Consider the following 27,021-nt stretch of genomic DNA (forward strand, 5'->3'; position numbering starts at 1 on the left):
TGGTTCCCAGCCTGACCACACTCATCTCACACAGGGAACCTAGGGTGGTCATAATTATATTGGGGAGACCCATTTCCTTCCTTTTGGACACCAGAGCCACTTACTTAGTCCTGAGGGAGTTTTGGGGTCCTACCTCTCCTCATCTCCCTATAGTCAGGGTAGGGGGACAGCCTTACCTAACTCATTAGACCCTACAACTTAATTGTATTTTCAGGAGCATCCCTCTCACCTACACATTTTTTAGTGGTGCTAACTAAATGGCCCTGTGTCCCTAATGAAAAGAGATTTTCTAGCCAAGGTAGGAGCTTTTATTTCATTTGCTCCCCCCATTTGCCTCACTCCAGACTCATCAGCAGCTCCTCTCCTCCTCCTCCTAGCCACCCAGCCTACTAGCACTAACAGATCATTTCCCTTGCCAGCCTCTCAGGTGGACCCCAAAGTCAGGGACACCCAGAACCCTTCTATCACTAGGCACCATCCCCCTATTATTATCCAGTTGCAGGGCCCTACCATTTATATTACCCAAGCTCAGTACCCTCCTCACTCCAGAGCTTAAGAGGACTTAAGCCTATCATTTCTGACCTTCTCAGGGAAAGGCTCCTCTGCCCAACCTCTTCGCCTTTTAACACCCCCATACTTGCAATTAAAATGTCTAATGGAACCTACCGCCTGGTTCAAGACCTCCGACTCATTAATTCTGCAGTGGTCTCTTTCCATCCTGTAGTGCCTAACCCTTATATTCTCCTGTCCACTGTCCCTTCAGGAATCTCTCACTTCTCAGTTCTAGATCTCAAAGACGCCTTCTCTTCTATTCCTCTCAGCCCTCAGTCTCAAAGTATCTTTGCTTTCACCTGGACTGACCCTGACACTCACTGGTCCACACAGCTGACCTGGACTGTTCTGCCACAAGGGTTCAGGGACAGTCCACACCTATTTGGTCAGGCTCTGGCCTCTGACCTGCTTTCTCTGTCTCTCCCTGGCTCTAAACTAATACAGTATGTAGATGATATTTTACTCTGTAGCCCGTCCTTACAGATTAGCCAAACTAACACCTCTGCTCTCCTAAATTTCTTATCCAGCCAAGGTTACAGGGTATCTCCTTCTAAAGTTCAGCTGTCAACTCCCCAGGTCACCTATTTGGGTCTATCCATTACTCCAACTCACAAGGCTATTACTGTAGACAGAAAGCATCTAATCTACTCTCTTGTAGTCCCTTCTACTAAACAGGAGATTCTGTCCTTCCTAGGAATAGCTGGCTTCTTATGGTCTTGGGTTCCATCTTTTTCTCTCCTTGCTCGCCCCTTACACAAGGCAGCTCAGGGTTCCCCACGTGAGCCCCTCCTTCACCCCATTACTAAACATTTCCAGAAGCTCCAACAGGCTCTTCTGCAGGCCCCAGCGCTTCACCTCCCAGATCTAACCTTTCCCTTCTCCCTCTATGTAGCAGAGAAGGAGGGATTTGCCCTGGGAACTCTAGGGCATCAGCGGGGACCCTCCTTTGTACCTGTAGCATACCTGTCAAAGAAACAAGATCTCACCACTCAGGGACGGGCACCCTGTATTCATGCCTCAGCAGCTGCTGAGCTCCTTATTCAGGAATCAAAGAAGCTAACCTTTGGGTCACCTCTTACTGTCTTCTCACCATAACCTGTCCCATCTCTTAACTTATAAAGGCTTACGAACTTTACCTCCCTCCTGGGTTCTTTCTCTCCAGGTCGCATTACTGAAGGTGCCACACTTACTTTCCAGACTTGCCCACCCCTTAACATTTTAAGCCTCCTCCCTCAACCTAACTCTGACTTCTCATTCCTGCACTGAAACCTTGGAGGAACTGTTACCTTACCCTTCACACATACAGGAGGGCACATTGCCTCAGGCCACTTATACCTGGTACACAGATGGCAGCTCCTTTTTACATGAGGGGACCCGTAAAGCGGGCTATGCCATAGTGTCAGATACTGGGGTAGTTGAAGCACAGGCATTACCCACACACACTGCTAACCAACAGGCTGAGCTGATAGCCCTCACCCATGCCTTCCAATTGGCACAGGGGCAATCCCTAAATAGTTATACAGACTCCAAATATGCTTTCCATATCCTCCTGTTCCGCTGCTATTTGGAGAGAGCATGGGCTCCTCACAGCAAAGGGAGGATTCATGTCTAACTCAGGCCAAATAATGGCCATGCTTCCCACATCCCCAAGGCTATAGGAGTTATCCACTGTCAGTCTCATCAGACACAGTTCTATCATCTCTAAGGGAACTAACCGGGCTGACCAGGCAGCCAGGACAGCAGCCCTCCAGGGCCAAGACTCACTCACCCACCTCAGGGAATCCATACAGTGCAGTCCACACCCTCACAGGCAGCTCCTGACACTAGGCAAATTCTGTCTTATTTATATCAGCTCTTTCACCCTAATAGTCTTGCTCTGTCTCAATTCATAAAAGCCCACTTGCAGCCCACCTCTGAGAACTTACAGTTCTTAAGAACTATTACTGCTTCTTGTGAAATTTGCCAGAAGACAAATCCCAACACTAGATACAGAAGTCAGCCTTTTCCCACCCACCAGGTTAGAGGTTCGCTTCCAGGGACTGACTGGCAGCTCGATTTTACCCACATGCCCACTGTCAGAAGAATTAAATATCTCCTCGTGATGGTGGACTCATTTTCAAATTGGGTGGAGGCATATTCTGCTTCTAATAAGCAGGCTCAGACAGTTGCAGATCTTCTTCTCCAGGAAATTATTCCTCGATTTGGGATTCCTGCCTCTCTTCAGTATGATAATGGTCTGGGAGTTCACCTCCCAGATTTCCTGGACAATAGCTAAGGCTCTTAATATTCCTTGGCATTTTCATATCCCATACCGTCCTCAGTCCTCAGGAAAGGTGGAGTGTACCAACTGGTCCTTAAAATCCATTCTTACTAAGATGTCACAGGAACTTCACCTTGACTGGGTAAAATTATTGCCTCTAGCTCTTTTTAGGCTCTGAGCATTCTTCCTAAGATGTCACAGGAACTTCACCTTGACTGGGTAAAATTATTGCCTCTAGCTCTTTTTAGGCTCTGAGCCCTTCTCAAGAGGCCTTTTTGAATTTCTCCATTTGAACTGATGTATGGGAGACTGGCCCTAACACTGACCTTCACCCCTCCCAGACAATCTGTTGACTCTCCTACTCTGTCATCTCCTGTCTATCCTGTGGAATTTTGCAGACCATTCCTTACCTCAGCCATGTGTAATTCATGCCCACCCTCAATCCACACTGGGATCAGGTTCTCCTTTCCCCTCCAGGCCAGCACCCCCTTACCCCTTCCCCTTAAATGGCAGGGACCCTTCAAGGTAATTCTTGTAACCCCCACAGCTGTTAAGCTTGAGGGCTTTCCTCACTGGATTTACCTGTCCCACCTGAAGCCTTTCATTTCACCCTCACCCCAGAAAAATCTCACTTCATACACAGTGACACAGACAGGGCCCTGTTCTCTCAAGTTCCAGAGGACACCAGGATCCACTGCCTTGTCACCAATTCCAGAAGAATGAGGTCTCACCCCATAAGCTCTTCCTTTCTGGTTCCCTCTCCTAATTAATTATTCAGCTAATCATTACAGGATCACCATAGAGCCGGAGGCCAAGGACCATCAAATATACCCGGGCGGTATATTTACACCCCCAGACCCAAAAGGGTCTTGACTCTGTAAAGAACAGACTTTAATATAACCATCTATTACTGTTAAATGCTCTCAACAATTGATCACCTGTGTCTCCTGGATGCTAAACTAGTAAAGGAAACAGGTGCCTTAAAATCTGTCTCTGATAAGACTTATCTCAGGTAAAAATTAAAAGCATGTTCCAAATCTCTTTCTCTACTCTTGCTAACACTAACCAATAAAATTTTGATAGCAGATACTAAACATTACAGTACCATGGCTACCAGGTCAAGAGTTTGAATTCCCCGTGGCTGCTTCTTAATATGTCTAAAAATTCTTCTGACCTCCAGAACCAGCTTGAATCCACCTGGACAGGTTGGATCTACTTCAGATAAGTATAACTCAAACTTTCCTGGTCCTGGGACCCCCTCCCTCACCCTGGGAGCCCCCCAAGGTAAAATTGTTTTTCTAAGCTTCCTCTGTCTCACCAGTACCCTCTCAGACCCAAACAGCCACAGAGTCCCAAGCCGAGAAAGATGATGGACGACTCCAAAGCAGCAGACAACAATCCACTACCCCAGGACATCAGAAGGCCCCTTCCCAACTCCCCAAGAGTTAACCGGCACCCACCAAGTCAGCTGGAAGCAGTTTTGGGAGACACGATGGCCCCATTCCCACTCATCCACTATCTTTTTGTAAGAACAAAGAGTCCCGATGATAGGAATTCTAGCCACACCCCCATGACTGTGCATGCGCTGGCTAGACACCTAGTCATTTCTGTCTAGTCATTTCTGGGGCTGTATGTCCTACATAATCAGTGCGCTGTGTGGTCGTGTAATTTGTGCGCAGCATGATCACATAATCTATGTGCATGAGTGGTGTAGCCACATGGGCCCATATGCGCATGTGCGGGGGAGTTCATAAAAGGCTGATCCCATGTACCCTCCCCTCTCTTCTGCACATGTCTCTCAAACAGGCCTGAGCACACCCTCTCCTGTCCGTCCCTTTTCCTAATAAACTCTCCCCCCCCCCCCCCCCCAGACAGGGTTTCTCTGTATAGTTTTGGTGCCTGGAACTCACTCTGTAGACCAGGCTGGCCTCGAACTCACAGAGATCCTCCTGGCTCTGCCTCCCGAGGGCTGGGATTAAAGGTGTGCACCACCACCACCTGGCCTAATAAACTCTTATAGTGGATTTTGTAGGACCTCGTGATTTTTCTTAGTGGGTAAACAGCACCGCGTAAAACTAACACTAACTCCTTACCTTTATCTGAAATTGGCATTAAAATTATAATGAACAACAAAAGATAAAACAAAGACTAGAGAAGTAAAAACTCTATTATTTTATTTTTTATATTTAAGTCATTTTAAGAAAAGTGGCTTTTCATAGTTAAACACTGAAATAATCTAAATCATATTACTGTAATTACTACCTCTACATGAATATTTGCAAGAAAACCAGCATTTAACTTTGAAAACATAGAACATTGTAGAGAGATCTGTATGATACCAGTGCATGTATACTGAGGTAATACCTGTATAATCAGTAACTTTCACAAGCATAAAATACACAGCTTTTTGGATGTCATAAATGAGCTTTGTAAGTGGAGAATTCCACAACGCAATATAAGTTCAGTTCAATGTTATGACAGTTACACTAATGGACAAAAATTCTGTTACTAGATGAACTTAAAAAGGTAGAATATTGGAAAAAAAAGGTAGAATATTGATTATATGACTAAACATGTATTAATAAAAACAGTCTAATAGGTACAGAAGCACAGTGACAAAAACACAGCTCACAACAGTGCTGTCGTATGTACAGTAGTAAATCATAGACTTATCAGGCTTAAGAAACCCTAAGGCCATTGTTTTCACTGTTCTCTCTGACTCTCTTATATAAACACAGTGGCTATGTGGTTACTTATCCTTATTTCCCCGTGAACAAATTTTCTGACTGAGTACTACTTTCAAACATCATTTTCACCACCACCACTGATTATTACTGAAAACCCATCAAAGCTTTAAAGGCTAATAATGGTTTCATGCAACTTCAGATTCATTTTGGGAAGTAAATGGCTAATGAATGTTTCCTTTTATGGGTAAAGAGCCACCACATACAAATGCTATTAGCAATATGTAAATATGGCATTTAACATGCTTATATTTTTTCAAAAGATTGGTAACATCAGCACAATATAGCCTATGTGCACCTGTGGCTGCTAGCAGAGCTTTTTTTTTAGTTGAATTTTGAAAGTTTTAGTGATTACCATGATAACAAATTTATTTTCTTGACAGGGTGTATCACAATCTTCTTTTTACGAAGAAGTAAATTAATTACGAAGTTAATTCACAGGCCTTTCTTATTGTCTTTTTCTAAACGGTTCTGTAACAACAACAACAACAAAAAGATTAATAAACAAGCTCATAGACACAATGACTTATAAAAATTTGTCTTTTGTCCAGTTTTTAGAGAATTAAAATTTTAAAATATGGATTGAGAAAGTAAAAAAAATGAAAACACTATAAAATCTGAGTTTTGTTTGAAAAAATATTCAGAGGCAAGGAAAGTAAAGTCTCCTGATAAGTTCATTTTTTTCATATATTAATTTGTTTTGCTCTCATTTCACAGTTACCCCAGGAAAACAAAATTTTTCAAATTCCCCTATGGCAGACCCAATTAAGATTTTTGGCAAGGAAAAGATGAAGGAAAGTAAAACAAAAAACAATGAGGTATGAAATAGAAATTAACCTTAAAAGTAGAGTTGGATTAAGAAAGTAAATGTTTATATCAAGAAAGAAATCTCAGAGAATGGAACTGCAGAATGTTACTGCTTTTACACAGAAAGCCCACTACCTCTTGTTAAGGCTGAGTATTAAAGCTTTTATAAGAACAGTAAGCAATTAAATAGACAGTATGAGAGGACGTATTTTGAATGACATGTTACTTCTACACTTTTATACATACATGACCACTTTAGATATAAATCAAAGTTTTAATAAAAATGCTATTACGCTCAGAGCATTCTCCCATGTGAAAGGTGATTTTCCAAAATGAATTTAAAAATTAGCAAGTGTTGATGGTTTGTGCTGCATATAATACCTAGTCATTTTTTTTTTCCTTTTCTAGAAGACAGCCAGGCCAAAGAAGAAAAAACAAAGACTATGTATGTTTTGAAGGGACCATTTCCTAATATTCATTTAATGCTTTTAATTAGGAGGGACCCCAGCTGTATTTAAAAGCTGCAAAATGAGATCTGATTATAGAAAAGAAACCAGTTTTTCTACCATTTTAACATTTAAACAACTGTTCATACTTGTTTCATTCACACTATCACAATTTTATAAAATTGAGAAAAACTTAAGTTTTCTCAAGGAAGCTTAGGATACAATTAAATTACTAAGACTGATGTGACAATAGAAGTAAAATTCATGAGGACAAGCTAAATTCAGCTTTATACTCTAGAACGGTTTTCCTCTTTTGCTTGTTCAGACTATGAATATTAAAGAGTCACTTGTGAGAAGATGGGTCCATGGAATGACATCTAAATTTCAGCGTATTTCTTAGGTTTTCATAGTGGACAATGGGGACTAGGTAGGTAGATGGGGAAAAAAATGTAATAAATCAACTAAGTATCTTATGGCTATGGCTATTCAGAGACTTTCCTATTTAAAAATATTTGAAGTTCTGTTTTGAAATAAAATCTGGTTTGGTGCTCATTAAGGTACCCTATCTCTCATGTAAGTGATGAAGTAGTAAGTGATGAAGTAGGATCCAAGAATACACAAACTGATGACCAGCACGGGCTGAAGAACCCAGTTAATGATGGAGGTTGTGGAGAAAGATTTCCTGACTTTGACGCTTAGCTTTAAATGCTCTTTCTAGTTCAGTAACTTGGGAGCAAATCACACACACACACACACACACAAAAATTGATTCTTGACATCTTTGCCCACTAAACAGAGATACTAAAATATTTTAGCTTACTGAGTTGCCAAGGGAGTAAATCTGACACATATATAAGACCATTAGCTAGGTGCTTTGTCCAGAGCACACTGAATAAATGTCAGTATTTCATAAACAGAATACAGACAGGTATTAAGGATTACATGTGCTCCAATAACGTGGATGTCAAATGACTCAGAGGGTTACAACAGGAGCAACTTAACCCTTTAACCAGATACCTCAGGAAGTTAGAATTACAGGTGATAAGACAGTAGGCACACAAAACAGTGGTAAGGGTTAGCCCAAACATTAGCAACAGCACAAAACCACAACCACTCTTGGTTAGAGGGTGCGAGTGGATGATGGGTAAAGGTCAGCAAATGGAAGCTGGCCATTGCAACTGTGACCAGGGAGAGAAGGGTTGGAGGCCAAGAAGGAAATGTCACCTACAACAGAAAATAGGAAAAATCAGTGGCCTCTCACTAGCTAAATTTGCTCAGGAGACAGAAAGCAAGGTTCTGGAAATGTATGTTTCCACATGGGATAGGGCAGGGGTAGAAAGAAAACGGATCCAAGAATACACAAACTGATGACCAGCACGGGCTGAAGAACCCAGTTAATGATGGAGGTTGTGGAGAAAGACTTCCTGACTTTGACGCTTAGCTTTAAATGCTCTTTCTAGTTCAGTAACTTGGGAGCAAATCACACACACACACACACAAAAATTGATTCTTGACATCTTTGCCCACTAAACAGAGATACTAAAATATTTTAGCTTACTGAGTTGCCAAGGGAGTAAATCTGACACATATATAAGACCATTAGCTAGGTGCTTTGTCCAGAGCACACTGAATAAATGTCAGTATTTCATAAACAGAATACAGACAGGTATTAAGGATTACATGTGCTCCAATAAGGCTCCGATCTGCACTACATGGCACTTAGTCTATCTAGGATGGGATTCTTTTCCAAAGCAGGTACAACTACTTTTGTATATATTGCAGCGTATTTTCTTAGGCAGAGTATACCTACAAAAGCTTTCCACATCTTTTGCTAAGAACAAAGAATCTCCAAGCTTAAAGTGGTTTTTTTTGGGCATAGTGAGGAAACTGGAGGAAATCTTAACTGTTAAATATTCTTCAGGGTTAAGGAATTACTGCTATCGAACTGTTACCATTAACTGTCACCATAACCGAGACATTAAGCTATGGACACTGACCTGAAAGGTTGAGGGTATATTCTTTGTTTTCCTTTTTCCATTTAAGGGCCTAAACAATTCTGGTATCTTGCAAACTCTTTCCTCTCGAAATGTGTGGGAAAAGATGATGGCTGAGAAGACCCTGTTCTCACAAATAGGAAGGAGTAAAGTCTACTTAGACAGACAAGAGGTCTTCCCATGATGAATGCTGAGTATGTCATGGAGTAGTTCTTGTCATGCCCTGAGGAGGTCAACAATTTCAGGATCTCTACTAGTGGAAATAAACATCCACTCTAGACCATATAAATTTAGCCTTTAGTGTCCCAAGACTAGATTACATATTGGGAACAAGATTATTTACGTTTTAGATTGCTTCTTGACTGAGTAACTGAAGGCTGAAGCAGCTATTTAAGACATCCGAAGTCTTTTAGTAAAACTACAAAGGAAGTAATACTGATGACAGTTCACTCTTATTTTTTCATTCATTCCTTCTTTCCTCTCTCCCTTCTTTTCTTTGAGACAGATCTAAATGCTGGAGGTAAAGGTGTGTGCCACCATGCTTAGCTAGCAGCTATCTATGTTTCTTAAGTATTTACATCAGCCAGGAACAGTACCAAGCATCCTGCATTTTACTTAGCTCTCTCAACACTCCAGTGAGCAAGGCAGTATTATTGTTCCAGTGTTATAGTGAAGACAGTGAATTTCATTCAGATGGATGACATTATCTCTTAGGATCATAAAGTTACTACGAAGCTATTATGAAGACTGATACAGGTATTCCAAGACTGACTCCAGAGTACATGGGGATGATGTCCATTTGTCACATGCCAAGGCTGCTTCTATATCAGTTCTTCCTACACTTGCCCCAAAAATGTACTACAACACTTGCCTATCATTTACTAGGCCTTGGATTTGATCTCTGGCACCCCTCAAAAAAGAGTGGCTGGGAAATAAACTCAAGTTGGTGGTTGACAACTGAAGAGAAAAGAGACAAACCTATCTAATATGGATGAATGTTCGGAACTGACTCTTGCTAAATTGGAGACAGAGAAAGAAAACCCATGGCTTAGATTGGAGAGCTACTTTAACCAAGATTTTCCCCCATCTTTAAATCAACTTTTGTAGTGCGATCTGACCAATTAGAATTCGTGATACAATTTTGGAGGTATAAATCAGGTATTTGAATGCCATAGTTCTTTGCCCTAAGATACTGAAAACAAAGACTGGAGTAATGTGATATGAAACTTCAAAATTTGGCCTCACTTTGGTACAAATATGGTAAACATTACAGATGGTGAAACACGTATTTTTCTAGAACCAGTTTTTTAATGCTGTTATTTTATAGCTCAATTCTTTTCTTTAAAACTTTACCATATGTGGAATATTTTTAAGTTAGCATGTTAGCAATTCTTTATATTAGAGCTATTTTGCATTCGGCTGTAATGGCCTAATCTTTACCCTTTAGATAAATAAATCTGGCTTCTCTGGTTATTTAATAAAGCCAGGATTAAGCACACTATTTGAATTTGTGAAGGGCATGCAATCCAAATAGTTTACTTAAGGAATCATTATTTCAAAAATCTTTAAATCTATAAATACATGTCACCAACCTGAAGTTCTGAGTGTTCTTTCAGGAGTCGATCATATTCTTTTGAAAGTCTCTCTGACTGTATCTTCATAGTCATCACATCGTTTTGTGCCTTAAAAAGGGCTAAAAATATCAATTAGAAAAGCTGTAAGACTCAAGTAGAGAAATCCTATATAGTATACACTTCAATCCCCAACTGTTAATGTCATGCTACATATTGTTATCACACTTTCTACATACACATTTGATAGTTTCAAAAACATGTCTCTTTTTTCTTTATTTCTTTTTATGTGCTTGGTGTTTTGACTGTATATGAGGATGTCAAATCCCCTAAAACTAGAGTTACAGACAGTTGTGAGCTGCCATGTAGGTGTTGGGAATTGAACCTGGGTCCTCTGGAAGAGCAGCCAGTGCTCTTACCTACTGAGTCATCTCTCCAGCCTTTCTCTTTATATCTTCATTGTGTATTTTCTAACAAGAGGGCATTCTCTAACACTACCACAGTGTAATTACTAAATTTGAGAAATTTAATACTAATACATTTAATGTAGTCTACCACCCATATTTTAATAGTGACAATAGTCATTATTATGCCCTTTTATATGTTGTTCTTCACGTCTACTTTAAGATACAGTAGTGGATCACACTTACATTTCATTTCCATGCTTCTTTAGTTTTCTTTAGTCTAGACTAGTTCTTTTATCTTACTCCAACCTTCTCTTTTGTGACCTGACATTTTAAAGAATACAGGCCACTTTAAAATAGGATGATCTTCATTTGGGTTTGTCTAGTGTTTCCTTACGACAGAATTCAGGTCATCTATTCCACATACATATGAACATGATACAAATGACATTTACTATTTCCCAGTGCATACACAGAACAACCACTTCCAAAGATCTTCCACCTTTTACTCATTTCATTTTTGTTATTGTTTGCCCCTGTAACCAGAGCAGTGATATGTGGGAAGATAAATTAGACTATGAAAAAAATCCTGCTCTGTCAAAATGCCAGCCTGCCTACCTCTATTGAGCATCTGCTTATAATTCTTGCCTAAAACAATCACTGTGATCGTTGCAAACTAGTAATTTTCCTCACTTTATCACTTTTTCTACATTATTCAGTTAGGCCTTCTTTCCCATCCACTTATTGACACATCTGTCATCTATGAATCAACATAAATCATAAATTCCTATTTTTTTCTTTTTCTTTGTTTTGTTGTTGTTTTTGGAGACAGAGTCCCTCTGTGTAGCCCTGGCTGTCCTGGAATTCATTCTTTAGACCAGGCTGGCCTTGAACTCAGATCTGCCTGCTTCTGCCTCCCAAGTGCTGGGAATAAAGTCGTGTACCACCACTACCTGGCTCCTATTTTTTCAATAACTTGTTTAATCAAGGTTCCAATTTCCCTACATTTGGTCAGTCAGAACTTCAGGCTGGCTCCTACTTCTAATGACTATGCTCCCATCTTCTTTTTCATTCTTTTTAAAAGGCATTTCTTTACTTTCTGGCACATGTTCCAGGCTCACCCTAAATTTCCCTAGCACAGGGTGGTGCTCAGGCATTATAAAACAGTCATCAAAAGGTCTACTTCTAGAAACCTGTAGAGCTGGTAAAGTGTTTGCTGTAAAGGACCTACAATACCCATATTAAAAGCTGGGCACAACTTTATATATAATTTCCTTTCATTGGATCCATCATTCTAAATTAGATATTAAAGACTGTTTTGGACAAATTTAATATGCTACTACCCGGTAAATGTATGAAAGAGATGATTATTATTACTTTTGGTGGTAGTTAGATCTCACTGGGATTGCAATCACAACATAAAGAGTTATGCCTTAGTTTTAAACTTGAGCTCAACCAAAAAGACATTGAAAATATGAAGCATGGTTAGTGTTATCTTCAGATCTTACTAAAAATGTTTAGGAACCTGTATTTCTGGTATATAAAAATCAAGATAGATTCCACAGACTAATAATACCTGACTAGCTTACAATGGTAGTTTAAAAAAAAAAAAAAAAAGATACTATGGTCTGGATGATTTTTACTCCCTAAAATTTATATACTGAAACTTAATCACCAAAGTGGTAGCATTAGAAGGTAAAGCTGGGAAATAAGTCACAAAGGCAAAACTCTCATGTATGAGATTGTGTCCTAACAAAAGAGATTCCAGAGGGCTGCCTTCCTCTGCATACTGTGAGGACAGTGAGAAAGCACATCCATGAGCCAGGAAAAAGGCCACTGAATGACACTGAATCTCCTGGCACCTTCATTTCAGATTTCCCAACCTCCAAAACTGTGAGAAATAAATTTATGTTGCTTATAAGCTACTGGATTTACAGTACCTTGTTGTGCCAGCCAAAATGGACTGGGACAGTTGGCCAGGAGCGTGTACTACACAAGTCTAGTTTTAATGTAAAAATGATTTATACTTAATGATTTGGATAGATTATTTAGAATATATACTACATCTGAGAGATCAACTCATCAGTTCCTTATTATTTTTAAAATTTTAATTAACTTTATCACAAAAAAACCTTGGAAATAAAAACATTAGACAATGAAATTAACCAGACTCAAACTCTATAGACTCAGTGAATTTCTGTACAGTTAGAATAGTTATTCTGAAGCTGTGTCACCTTGAGTTCATTATTAAGACACTAGGTAACCACTTACACAGCCAATCCAGGAGTTTCTTCTGCCTATTACTGATATGAACTTCTAACAAAACAATAGTAGGCAAAGAGTTTTCACTGCTACTGATCAAGCCAATATGTGAACATGTTTCTTACTATGTTTTGTATCTCAGTGGACATCAATAGCCCTGATAATTACTTTTTAAAAATCAAATTCACTCTAATTAGGGAAGGCTATTACTGTCTTGAGGCCTCTTACCTTCCAATTTCTTTATCTCGTTTTATAAAAATAACAATACTATGTTTCGGATGCTTTCCCCCTTCTTCTAGAACGTTCTGTAAACAAGGGATTATATAAACTTTTCATATGGCATGTGAATGTGCTTGTTTTAAGCTGTATCAGTTTTGAAATAGAATATATATGAAAGACATATGTATTATCAGCCTCAGAGGTTTGAGGCAATATATCTAAGTTGCTGTTTCAATTTTCTTATCTACAAAATGGGCTATCATTTGTAGCTTTAAAGAAAGGCTGAGATATTTCCCAAGAATAGCCAGATTCAATTAGAAGCTGGAGTATATTCTAGTCACTAAAACCCTTTAAAGTACATTTACCATTAACAGAGAAAATAACTAGTGTTATAGTGGCATTGATAAGTCAACATGTTTGTATAAACTGACATAAGTAAGTCAGAACATTTGTGATTTTTCCAAGTATTGAACTTACAGCTATTTGCACACTGAGAGGAGGATAAGACTAACGAACTGTACAAATGTATATCACTATGATTTCTACCAGAGATAACAGATACCACCAGCTAAGCACTGCCAGGGAATGGAAGAAAATATTTTTGGAGGCACTCACAAAACAGATAAAGTTGGGCTGTTGTACAATAATTATAAGATCTGAGCCAGAGGAGAACATATTTTATTTGGAAAAAATTCTATATATTTAGTGCTGGTTTCTTTAGTTCTGTTTTTGAGAACTTGAGCATATGATATCCTGGAGCTATTCACTATTTGACATTCACATGTACTATTTTTATCAATGAACAATTGCTGGATTTAATGCAGTTTTTTTGCAGTTATTTTTGAATGTAACTTATTTGTCAGGTCTGTACAGGTGAGGTCTGTTTTAGTCATTGTTTCAGTGATCACCAGTCCTCTCAACCTCACACCCATCTGTTCAGTCTACTTCCTTTTCACCTCTCCAACCTCTACGTTCTATTTCATCACTGTGACCACTCTCCTTATCTCTTATGTTACTGGAATGGATTCCTCATCTGGTTGCTTAGCTGCTTTAATTCACTGTCTACAGTGCTAATAAAAGTGGCCACTCTCATGCTTTCAAACCCTCCAATAGTTAACTTTCATAGTGGTTTCTTTGCTGATGCTCACCTCTCACCTCCTTTATCTTATTTTATGCTTCAGTTGCAATGAACTCCTTGCTATACCTCCAAAGTGCCACTTTCTTTGTTACAGTTGCATGTTTTATTCAAGCATCCCCATGACCTTTACCCATTACTTACTATTTCCTACATTATTTGGCTAATTAATATCATCCTTAAAATATCAAGAAGTTATCTTTCTTCTAATGCATAGCAAGCTCCACCACAGCACTTATTCCTGGAGGATGACCGTGTCCTCACTAGCCTGGGAACTACCCACTGAACATCCAGGACACTGCCTACCACTTGGTAGGTGCTTCCACACAGATAAGTGAGGAGTATAAGTATCTGAGGTATTATTTTGTGTACAAATGAGAAATGTCAGGCAAATAATATAACAGGTTACTTTAGTCATCTGATGGGTATCTAGGTTTCAAAAAGATAAGCACAACTGTCTCTTCAATCAAAAACCAAGACATTCAGAAGAGCTGGTGAACCACAAAGCAAACAGAAATATTTGAATTATTTTGATGGAAATGTACTGAAGCAAAACATTCTTAAGACTGTGTTTGAGTATCAGAGTACAGAAAGTAAGGAAAAGCTCTAAAAATCAAATAAAAACAAATAGCCTTCCACAGTGGAATATGTACAGTGGGACACAGGAGCTAATCCAAAGAGTCTTCAATGGCTCTGAATATACAACTTGATCAACAAAAAAGTAGCATTAAAGTATACCTCAGAGAATGACATGACTACTCATGAGGTCACTGACATAATAGATAAATGGAGAGAAGAGACAGACCCTATAGAGAGTAATTAAGACTAGACTATGTGGATTCTATCAAGATGATACAATACTTACAATCCCTCAGATTTAAATGTGGTCTGTTAATGGTGATTTCCTTTTGAAGATTACTCTATGGTGAGAGAACAGGAGTAGTGCATTTAGAGTAGACAGACCAAACAGACACTTTCTCAGCCAGGGGATCCAGTTTAGCACCAAAAGTGATAAATCACATTATAGCATATACTACTGAAATAATGTGAGCAATAAAGCCAGCAAGATGGTTCATTGGGTAAAGATGCTCTCTGTCGAGTTTGATGTCTGAGCGGAAGGAGAGAATTCTCTTTTCAAAGTTGTCCTCTGATCTTCTCATGTTTCATAGTATACAAAAGCACACATACACACAGAGAATAAACATATTAAAAATTTTAATTTATTTGTTTGTGTGTAGGGAGGAGGGGGCCTATGTGCCACTACTCACATGTAGAAGTCAGAAGACAATTTGTAGGAGTATGTTCTCTCCTTCTACCATGTGGATCTTGGGGATTGAACTCAGGTCCTCAGGCTTGGCAGCAAGTGTCTTTATCCACTACACCATATATACAGGACTGTCTAGATGTCAGTAAGCTGTAAGTACTAAGTAAGAATTTATCTTTATTTTATTTTATTTGGTTTTTTGAGAGAAGGTTTATCTGTGTATCCCTGGCTATCCTGGAACTTGCTCTGTAAACCAGGATGAACTCAGAGTTACACCTCCCTAGTGCTGTGATTAAAGGCATATGCCATCACCATGGGCTACTAAAATGTATCAAAATTACCTGAATTTCTTTGTTAAAAAAAAGAATTTTTAAATAAAATATTGCATCAAGTTTTCTATAGTTTTGAATGATATTACAAATGAAAATGAGAGTATCTATTTTATTAGTTCAAGGTATAGACTATTCAAACAATGGACCCCCAAGAAATACCCCCAGTAATGTCCTTAGAGAAAAAGGCTGAATGAAACCCTAGGTAGGAGGTGGGGTGGGCAGCCAGAGGAGGAACTTGCAGCTACAGACTGAACTTGTCTTCAGGAGAAACATTTACAATTTGCCAACTGCCTGGAAGATATGTGAGTATGCAACTGAATCTTCAGTTGAGACACCTGGGATGGAATGATAAAAACACTTCATAGGTGGATCACCTGGACTGACCAGCTCATGCCCCATTCCTCAAGTCAGAAAATCCTTATTGACTCCTGGACAACAACCCTCAGTGGCACACCTTTTTTGGGGACTCACTCTTCCTATGCAGGGGTTCTACTTGTTTCCAACCTCTTAAGCTCTTATTCCTAAGCCTATAATAAACTCCTTTATTAAAATGTGAAGTAAAGGACTGAAGCGATGGGTTAGTGATTAAGAGCACTGCCTGCTCTTCCAGAGGACCCAGGTTCAATTTCCAGCACCCAAACTGCAGCTTACAACCTTTTGTTACTCTAGGTTCCAGGAATCTGATACCCTCTCCTGGCTTCTGAAGCCACCAGGCATGCATGTAGTACACAGACATACATGAAGACAAAACACCTATACACATAAAATAAATAAATAAAAAAAATAAAATCAGTAATTTCTCCAGAGTGCCACTATTGGTAACTGTGCAGGAATGGATGCCACGGAAGGAAGTCAGTCTACCGTGCTTAAAGGGAGAGACTTTAGGGGACATTTCATAGACATGGCAACTTTGGGACAGAATGATGAGCATCAATTAATTTATGCTTGTGCTTAGAGTTCTAGGCAGGTAGATCTGCAAAACTGAGCAAAAGTTAAAAACTAATGAGATGCCACTGTTGTAACTACAAGCTAAGATAACAATGAAGGAGTGTAAAATTTAAATGATAAGACTGGAGGTGTGCTGGTGGTCAGATCACTGCACACCACATTGTACAACTTGAACTGCTGCCTAGGTGACAAGGAGCCAACAGAGTTTGAAACAGTGCAGAGGCATAACCATGGTTAAACAAACAAAACTACCTCCATCAACAACAACAACAAAACCCCTGTTCTTAGCAGCAATGTGAGAAGCCCAACTAATGGCAGAGAGATTAAAGTGAACATACTTTAGCAGACTGCTTCCTTGGCAAGAAGAGCCAGACATTACTGAAATAGAGACAAAGCTACACAAAAAATTACACTACAGAGCAAACATTAATAAATAAAACAAAAATAATTTTCTTTTTTTCTTTTTTTGCTTTTCAAGACAGGGTTTCTCTGTGTAGCTTTGCGCCTTTCCTGGAACTCACTTGGTAGCCCAGGCTGGCCTCGAACTCACAGAGATCCATCTGCCTCTGCCTTCCGAGTGCTGGGATTAAAGGCGTGCGCCACCACCGCCTGGCTTATTTTTTTCTTATAAAGACTAAATTTACAAAGAAAAAAATTTGTTTCTTTGCATGCCTCTCAGTTTCCTTACATTCTGAGTGGGGGGTGGAGTGGGAGTATGAAAGAAGCCCATAGGAAACCCAGTGCTTTGGAATTTTGGAGACAATATGGATTTATCCATGTGGACACAATTTATTGGTACTCTGGGCCAGGGAACTGATAAACAGGCTTTCAAATGTGAAAAATTTCAAATTTGAAAACAGGCTTTCAAATAACCTCCACTGCAAGCTCCATATATGAAAGAAACATCAGTAAAAAAGCTTAAGTTGCTAAGGAATAAAAGTAATTTTGGGCCAGGTGGTGGTGGCACATGCCTTTAATCCCAGCATTCGGGAGGCAGAAGAAGCAGGTGGATCTCTGAGTTTGAGGCCAGCCTGTTCTATAAGAGTGAGTTCCAAGACAGTCAGGGCTGCCGGGTGGTGGTGGCGCACGCCTTTAATCCCAGCACTCGGGAGGCAGAGGCAGGCGGATCTCTGTGAGTTCGAGGCCAGCCTGGGCTACCTAGTGAGTTCCAGGAAAGGCACAAAGCTACACAGAGAAACCCTGTCTCGAAAAACAAAAAAACAAAACAAAACAAGACAGTCAGGGCTACCCAGAGAAATCCTGTCTCTAAAAACCAATAATAATAATAATAATAATAATAATAATAAATAGTAATAATAATAGTGATACTTTTGGCTCAGTTACTAAGCAAAGAGTATCTATACTTTTCTTGCCAGCCTCATCATTCCTACTCAGACATAAACTATAAGCTTGGTCACAAGGGCTTTCAACTTTACTTCATGAAAAGTTTTGAAACCAGGGGAAGCTATTCCTAGGCTATTTCTGCTTATCAAATCCTTCCCATCCTGACAACTCAGGTAAAATGGTAACTCTTTCCTTTAAATTTTCCCCCAATGGTGTCAATAAGAATCAACTATACTCTCTATTTTCATACTATACTCTCTATACTTTCTATTTTCTATACTTCACTTACTTTTCTATGGCTGTGACAAAACACCATCAGCAAGGTTAGTTACAAAAGAAAGTATTTAAGTGATCTAAGTTTCTGAGGGTTAGAATCCATGATGACAAAGCAAAGGCAGGAACAGCTGAGCACTCACATTTCAATCCAAAAAGGAGAGCATAGTGAGGCCAGAGAGAGGCCGTGCTTCCTATTCCTTCCCAAACAGTTCCACCAACTGGGGACCAAGTATTCAAACATATGAGCCTATAGGGACCATTCTCATTCAAACCCCAACACACGACCTGACATTATACCTTTATTTTGGCTTAATAACTATTTCCTTTCTTTTTAATTTTATTATTTGAGTTTGTTTGGCTTTCTCAAAGTACTAATCTTGGTAGCCTTCACAGCACCCAGGGAACTGCCTTGTATGTGGACCAGTAAAAGTTCAAATATGAAGCTTGACCAAGACCACATGTTGCTGATTGTTTTTGTTTTTTTCACTATGCAGTCTTCCAAGAGGCAGCCCTTTCCAGTCTTCCACATCTCAAGAACTGTTTCTAGACATAAACTATGGAGTACTTTGTTAAGAAGTTATAGGGCACTCCACCACGCATAAGAAGATGCTACTGATCCATTATACAGGGCAACTGGGTCAATCTTTCCCAAGAAAATGATTTTAAGAGAAGACTTAATAAAATTTAAATACAAATTTTCAAATAAATTTTACCCTTGACAATAATCTCATCAATAATAAAGAGTATGAAACAAGATGGAAAAGGGGAAAGTGAAAGGAAAACACTGTCAACCTTGTTCTGAAGAAAATACCACATTGGGAAGTAGTACAAGGAGAGGGGGTGGGGCAGTTGAGCAGTGATGTTTACTTCATAGATTGCAGTTTCTTCATATACCTAACCTACTGATCTTTTTGTTTTCATGAATGCTGTTTCTGTCAGCCATTTCAAAATGTCTTCTAAAGAGTAAGATCTCAAGTAAATTTTATTTTTATATTTACATATTATGTTGTATTTAAGAATCTTCTAAGCCGGGCGGTGGTGGCACACGCCTTTAATCCCAGCAGTCGGGAGGCAGAGGCAGGCGGATCTCTGTGAGTTCGAGGCCAGCCTGGGCTAACAAGTGAGTCCCAGGAAAGGCGCAAAGCTACACAGAGAAACCCTGTCTCAAAAAACCAAAAAAAAAAAAAAAAAGAATCTTCTGGAGCAATAGTAACACTTAATACTATTTATATACACTAAACCACTAAACATAGTTATCTCTTGCAATTTAGGGGTCTCAAGCATTAAATAACCCTAAGTGGAACAGTCACTATGTAAAAGTTCTCCTCTGTCTTCTCAGTGCAATTTTCAATTTATGTGCCAGAGTTCTACATTCAGACTTCTTCTCACTCAAAGCAGTCTTGGCATTCCTATCAATTGCCCAATTTAGCTATTAGCTGTAAGGATGCATGATGGTCTAGATTCTAATATGAGATGGCCTTTCTTCTGAGCCTCAAACTAGTATTTTCAACTCTTTTGGGAACTTTCACTACAGTATCCAGATGGTCCTTCAATTCTTCAAACTCAGCATATTTATAACCAAACACATTATTTCTTCTCCCCTGCTTGGAAAAATAAAGGAGTCTACTAATCCTCTGATCCTTACCTTGGTTAAAAATAATCTTGGCCAATAAACTAAAAACCCAGTGTGGTGATATATTGTATACCCTAATAAACTTTCCTGAGGATCAGAGGGCAGAGCCAGCAACTAGATTAGGCAGCGTTGGCACACACCTTTAATCCCAGCACTTGAAATCTCATGCCTTTGTTTGGGAAGCATACATGTCTTAATCCCAGAAAGTGATGTCTGGGCAGAGAAATTTGATAAGGACTAGATTTGGAAATTCCCCAAGGTTAGGGTTGGGGAAAGGTTTTGTTTATGTCTTTTCAGGTAAAGAAAAACAACCACCTTGAAGAATTTAAAGACCTTTGGACAAGTAAGCATCCAAAGAAGAAGAGAATTACCCAGAAAAAAATTACCAAGAACAGGAAAAATCTGACCCAATGTGATCTTTGAAGTCTCCAAAGAGATGATAGGATCCCACATGGATGATTTCATCAGGACAATGATAATGCCACTAAGATGACAAACACCACCCAAAGATTGGCTTTGGACTACAAACTGCTCAGGGCAATTTTGAGATGGCTAGCTGAGATGATCCAGCCTCACAGACTACTTGAGCAAGGACTTGAGACAAGTCCTACACTTTCCTATTATGCAGTGACTGGATGACAAATGATACAGCTAACTCTCCCAGGACTTGACAATTAACCCAAAATTTTTCTTTTCAGGATTCCCTAAAGATGCCTTTGCCCCCAGACAGCAGGAAGTAATTTTAAGAACATGACACCCACATTTCCAAGAGGTGGGATGGGTGGTTTTTGGTCATTCAATGGGTTATGTATAATTGTCATTGTTTAGAATAGTTGGTTACAAGTTATTGTTAACGGTAAGGAAAAAGTCTAAACAAAGGAGATTAGATTTAGAGTTCTTGTTTGAAAAAAAAAGAAAAAGAAAAAAGAGGATATAGATATAAGATAAAAGGTAGATTATTGAATCTACTCTGAAAAGAAAAAAAGAAGAGGATATAGAGATGATAAGATAAAAAGGTAGATTACTGAATCTACTTTTAGAAAGCAACTACTAGTTTCAAATATTTTTCATTGAATTGGATTTTTGTAGACTGTACATAAATTATGTATATTTATACAAATTTGAGATTGATTTTGTTAGAAAATACTGTTCTACTTATACTTCTAATATACTTCTAATCTTGTTCAATATATTGTACCTATACAACTCATTTAACAATGTAATGTAATTTTCTAGTCCTTGAAAGTTATTATTATCAACTAATTAGGATATAAAGAAATGCAAGTTATTAGTCATTACAATCGAACTTGTAGTCATATTAGGTATGTTTTCAATGTCAAACAGAAATATATTTTAGACAGAAGTAATCTTCAAACACTTTAGAAATCTACAGAATATGGCATTTAAGATGTTTTGATAACAGATTCTTATTTTTTTTTTTTTCTGACTATGAGACATATCTGCTCCTGGCAGCACCAATCTACTTCAGAGAACATGATGGGCATTGAAGAAACTCCATATGGAGTTTCTTTGTGGCAAAAGTTAGCCACTGGACAAGAAAGTACCCTTGCTTTGACTGCTGACAGTATGCTGTCCAAAATGGACAAGCAGGACACAAAAGAAAGGACTGATGAACCTTGCCAAGATGAGATGAGAAGGCCCTTTAGAAAATCCTGCTTCACAGATGAGTCTGTCAGATATGCTAGGCCTGTAGGCCAAAGATGGATGCCCCAATGTTGCAGAGAAATCCTGGGTGACTGTCTAGGCAGCCAGCTGTTTCTGTCATTTCTCACATTTTTTGCAAGTTGCTTGTTTGTACTTCCTGCTTAATTAGGTAATATTATTTCCTTCTCAGGTCTCTGAGGGAGTTGAAGATTAGATATAGTTTTCCTTGTTAACAAATTCAGAGAAGAAACTCACTAAGGATGTATAAAGTGTATAAGTTTGACAGACATCAAAAGATAAGTTTTCAGTTGGTAATACAAGTTAGGATAGAAAGTGAATTAGGTACAACATTGTGGACTCACCAAAATAGGATAAATAATGGAGTATTTTCTCTGAATCTGTCAAATGTTAATGGACTGGATATTGTTAATGCAATTCTTGACTATATATATTGTATATAATTATTGTACATATTTTATAAAGTTTTTCTTATATTAGTTATAACCTTCTTTTATTATTTTAGACAAAAAAGGGAAAATGTGGTGATATGTTGTGTACCCTAATAAACTTTCCTGAGGATAAGAGGACAGAGCCAGCCATTAGATTAGACACAGAGGTCAGTCAGTGGTGGCACAGACCCTTAATCCCAACACTTGAGATCTCATGCCCTTGCTTGGGAAGCACACACGCCTTTAATCCCAGGAAGTAATATGGCAGGGCAGAGGAAGGTAGATAAGGTGTGAGGAAACAGAAACTCACTCTCTTTAGGCTGAGGATTTTGTAGAGGTAAGAACTAGTGGCTGGCTGTTCTGCTTCTCTGATCTTTCAGCTTTCACCCTGATATCTGGCTTTGGGTATTTTATTAAAAGACCACCTAAGATTCGAACAATACCCAGAGTCTTCCTAACTCTTTACTCTTCCTTATACCCCAAGTCTTGTTGATTCTGCTTCCTCTAGATCTCTCCAGATGGAATTCTGTATCTTTGGAGACATTGAAAAGATTTCACAAGTCTCCTAAAGGCAAAACAAAACAAGGTTTGAGGATGTCGCTCAGTGGTAAGAGCAAGTGCCTAGTTGATTGCCAGCATCACAGAAGAAAACAAAACAGCTAAAGTTCTCACAAAACAAAATTGAGCAATAACAACAACAAGCTATATACAAAAAGTCCAGGGAGTGGATGAAATCTAGCTATAATTAATAGAAACAATGGCTATCAGAACTAGAGGCACAACACCTTCGAAATTCTAAGATTAAACAGTTTATAACCAAAGGTGAGGGGCTAAAGCAACATTTCGTTCAATTTGACTCATTCATTAAATTATTTACCCCTTAACTATTTTTTTTCTGCAGAGAGCTTTTAGATGATATACTCCACCAAAAAGAGAGTAAACAAAAATAAAAAACATGGAATCTAAAAAAGAGCTTAGGAGAATGCTCAGAACGATGGTGAAAGTTATTAGTTATAATAATGCAATATAGTACAAATTATAAATTTTTTCATGAAAGTAGAAGTTAGAAACAGATTTTTTTTAAAATAAAAGATACAAGTCGGGCAGTGGTGGTGCATACCTTTAATCCCAGTGCTCAGGAAGCAGAGGCAGCTGCATCTCTTGAGTTCAAGGCCAGCCTGGTCTAGAGAGAGAGTTCCAAGGATAGCAACACAGTGAAACCCCATTTCAAAAAACAAAGAAAGGCATGCGTCCTTGTTTCATCTTTCATAAGAAAGCAGAAGATGATATTCTACACGGAAAGATCAAAAATAACCACCATAATCATTTAAGAACATGAAGCAAGTATCACAAGAAAGGGATCAAAGAACAGAAAGGACTTGTTCCTTGTTGTTTTTTTTATGGTAAGCTTCTTCTAATTATCATTTAAATTGATGTATATGCAAAACTTGGATAAATTAAAGTTAGAAAGAAAGGTTAAAAACAGGTACGCTAGGTGAATATTATTTTATAGAGTACTAGAAATATGTAGAAATGCTAGGCAATATGTTCAGATACAGGTTTTATGTTTTTTTGTAAAAGCAAACATTCTTAAAACCTGGAAATGGCTGAATAGAACTAGTTTCATTTTTATTTTCTTAATAGAATAATAATGAAAAGAACATGCTGATTATTTTTTCAAATCAATTCTCCTCTCATGAACTTGTATCATTCCAAGTCAGTGGGTTCAGTAGATGTTCTACATAAGCAACCATACAGTAATAAGTCATTTTGTTTTCTGGCACACATCCTCTTCTTCCTCCTAACACTCCACCCAAGAGAGTTCAACATTGAGGATTTAATAGCTAACAGATGGATCAAACATGCCAGGTCCTGCCCTAATGATTGCTTGAAACATCTTTCTGAAGTCATAAATATTTAATTAACCACCTGCTGGATTTATGTTTTGGAGAAAGGGAAGTCACTGTGAAGCTTTCTCTCATGAAAAAAAAAAACTTAGAGATCAAAAGGATAACAATGAAGATATTTCCCATATTCATTCTTATTTAATTACATTATTTGGACCCACATAACAGACATTACAGATTAGTTTATTACCTAATTTTACAGGAGAGAAAATTGTTCCCTAAAGAGATTTAACAACTTGACCAAGATTACCCTGTCCTTCCTCACACATTTCCAAAGTTAAACAACTTCTAATAGTAAAAATCTACTTTCTAGGTGAAGTTACGAATGGAGTCCATTGGTCATATAATTCAAGCAAAGAATGGTTATCTTACCAGGGTCTTTGAAAAAGAATTAAAACAAACAACAAACAAAAAGAAAACTAAAAAACTCACCCACAAAGCTTTCAACTTTTCATTGTATAAATAAAATAACTATAGAGAATAATTTAAACTAAAAAGTCATTCATTGTACATATATTTGCAATAAAAATAAGTCTTTTATAAAGTGATATATTCATGAAGACCATGAAGGTCTTTAGTAGACATGTATACCTAGGAAGGAAATACAACAAAACGAACACTAAGTTATTAAATCATTCTTTGTTTCTTAGCGGACCCAACATTTTCTCACCATCATCCACTGCTTCCTAGGCTTTGCCCCACTCAAAACAATAATACCATTTCATCCATTTTCCTGCCAATTTAAGTTTATCAGCACATTTAGAGAACTGTGTTCATTGATTACATCCTTATCCCTTAGAACATTTCTTTATTTAGTATGCATTTAGCTATCTTTACTCAAGCATTTTGGTGGTGGTGGGTGTAGACTAACTCATGTATTGTTCAGAAGAAGTGAAACTATTGTTTTATGTATATATATTTGATGCATCCATCTGGACTATAAGCTCTTCATTAAATTGCTTTTTCTTGCTTAATGCTCTCTCAGGGAACCAGTCTACAACCTCATCAACACTAAGTCTTCTACAATACAACACAAGATCCCCAGCAAAGCCATCAATGTCAGCTTCATTTGCAACCCAAAAGGGGAGTGAATAGAGGAGGTGGGGTCAAATAAGGTCTGGAATAAATTGGAAAAGAAATTTATGTGCTTAAAATATATTCTTAAAAGTGGTTAGGTGAAACATTACAAGTCTATCATAAATGTGCTCAAACTACAATATTACAGGTGGTTAGGTAAAGAAGTCTCTTAAGTCACTAAAATAAAACTGCCTCTACTATCCTATGCCGCCATTTTCTGACAGGGCAGGGGAGGAGTACTTGATAGCCAGTCAATTTGTATCACAGCTTGAAACACCTGGTATGAAGAAAACCTTTTGTTCTAAGAAGTTGCTCTAGGGCTGTGAGAAGGGGAGATCTGAGCTTGATTTGCACAAGAAGCAAAGCTATGCACCTAGGAGCCAGGCACTTGGCCTAGGAGACAGGCTGTGTCTCTGTAACGGTGTTTACCTGAATTCAGGGGTGTCAGGCACCTAGTGGCTAGTCTATCTGTTGCTTGTTCTAGTCTGGAGCTGGCCCTATCTTTGGATGCTTGCTAAAGGGGGTATTTGCAGAAGGCAGATATCCAGTTCAAATGCTAAAAAGGGATCAGGAAGCCTGCAGGCTGAAAGCCTTGTCTATGTGACCTTATTCAAGTACTTTAAAGTATATGCCCAAGAAATGATCCATCCACACTGATAAAAGTTCTTGGGGAAATTATGAGAGTGCACAAGAAATTCATAGCAGGAAACAGCTGATATATTAAAAGCCAAATAACACTAAATACTTCTTGAGATTTGGCTTTTTCCTCTGGAAGAATTCCTTGGTCCTTCTAGGTATAGTTTTACCATATACAGCTGAATCTTTATTTCATATTCCTGCAGCCTGTAGCATATTTCCTTGGTATAGATAATTGCTAGTGATGTCAATTATACACACACACACACACACACACACACACACTATATATATATATATATATATATATATATATATATATATATATTATTTTTAAGTTACTATCTTCTCCATAGTTACTTCTCCTAGTAATCTAGAGACACTTAAAACAGTTATAGATGTTGGGAACAGGTAAAGAGTTTACAGAAAAGGAAAATATAATTGAGTAGGAATGTAAAATGGAAACAAACAGAATAAAAATGTTATCATTATATATTTGTCCTAAGAAAGAAATCTTATAAAAAGCAAGACTCATTTTGTAGTTTAACAATAACATCAACCATATGTGGAGATAATAATATAGAGATGAATTAATAAATGCATTATTTACCTAACTAAAAGGATTAGTCATAGGTTATCATCACTTTAAAAAGCTAATAGGCTGGAGAGGTAGCTCAGTGGAGTGCTTGCCTAGAATATATGAAACTCTGAGTTTGATCTCAAGCACCAAAAACATGGGGTTGGTGGTACACATCTATAATACCAATACTGGGGAGGTAGAAGCACAAAGTCAGAAGTTCAAGATCATGCTACATAGAGCTTGAGGCCTGACTACAATGGATGAAAGAGACCCTGTCTTTAAAAAGTTAATATACTATGAATTATATATTGTTAATTGCTATATTCATCAAATAAATGACTATATTTATAAACTACATATGTTTCGATATTTATGTGTATACGTGTTAATATACAAATTACACAGATCTTCACACATGCTAGGTAAGTGCTCTACCATTACACTGCTCTTAGTAGGAACTTTTTCCAGCTCATAAAAGGGTATGTCAAAGAAGCAAAAACTTCCAGATATGTAAAT

At 38.2% G+C, this 27,021-nt stretch overlaps 1 protein-coding gene across 1 annotated transcript in view; it reads right to left on the reverse strand.

Annotated features, from left to right (window-relative positions):
- Nucleotides 1-5,907: 5,907 nt before the first annotated feature.
- Nucleotides 5,908-27,021, reverse strand: part of LOC131924206 (B-cell receptor-associated protein 29) — a 38,606-nt gene continuing 17,492 nt past the window's right edge. The window contains exons 7-8 of the mRNA XM_059279452.1: nucleotides 10,396-10,496; nucleotides 5,908-6,027 (exon numbers count right to left, since the gene is read on the reverse strand). Coding sequence (XP_059135435.1) covers nucleotides 5,992-6,027; nucleotides 10,396-10,496 — 137 coding nt within the window. The 3' untranslated portion in view covers nucleotides 5,908-5,991. The remainder of the gene's footprint in view (nucleotides 6,028-10,395; nucleotides 10,497-27,021) is intronic.

Source organism: Peromyscus eremicus, chromosome 14 (assembly GCF_949786415.1).
Source record: "Peromyscus eremicus chromosome 14, PerEre_H2_v1, whole genome shotgun sequence".
NCBI lineage: Eukaryota > Metazoa > Chordata > Mammalia > Rodentia > Cricetidae > Peromyscus > Peromyscus eremicus.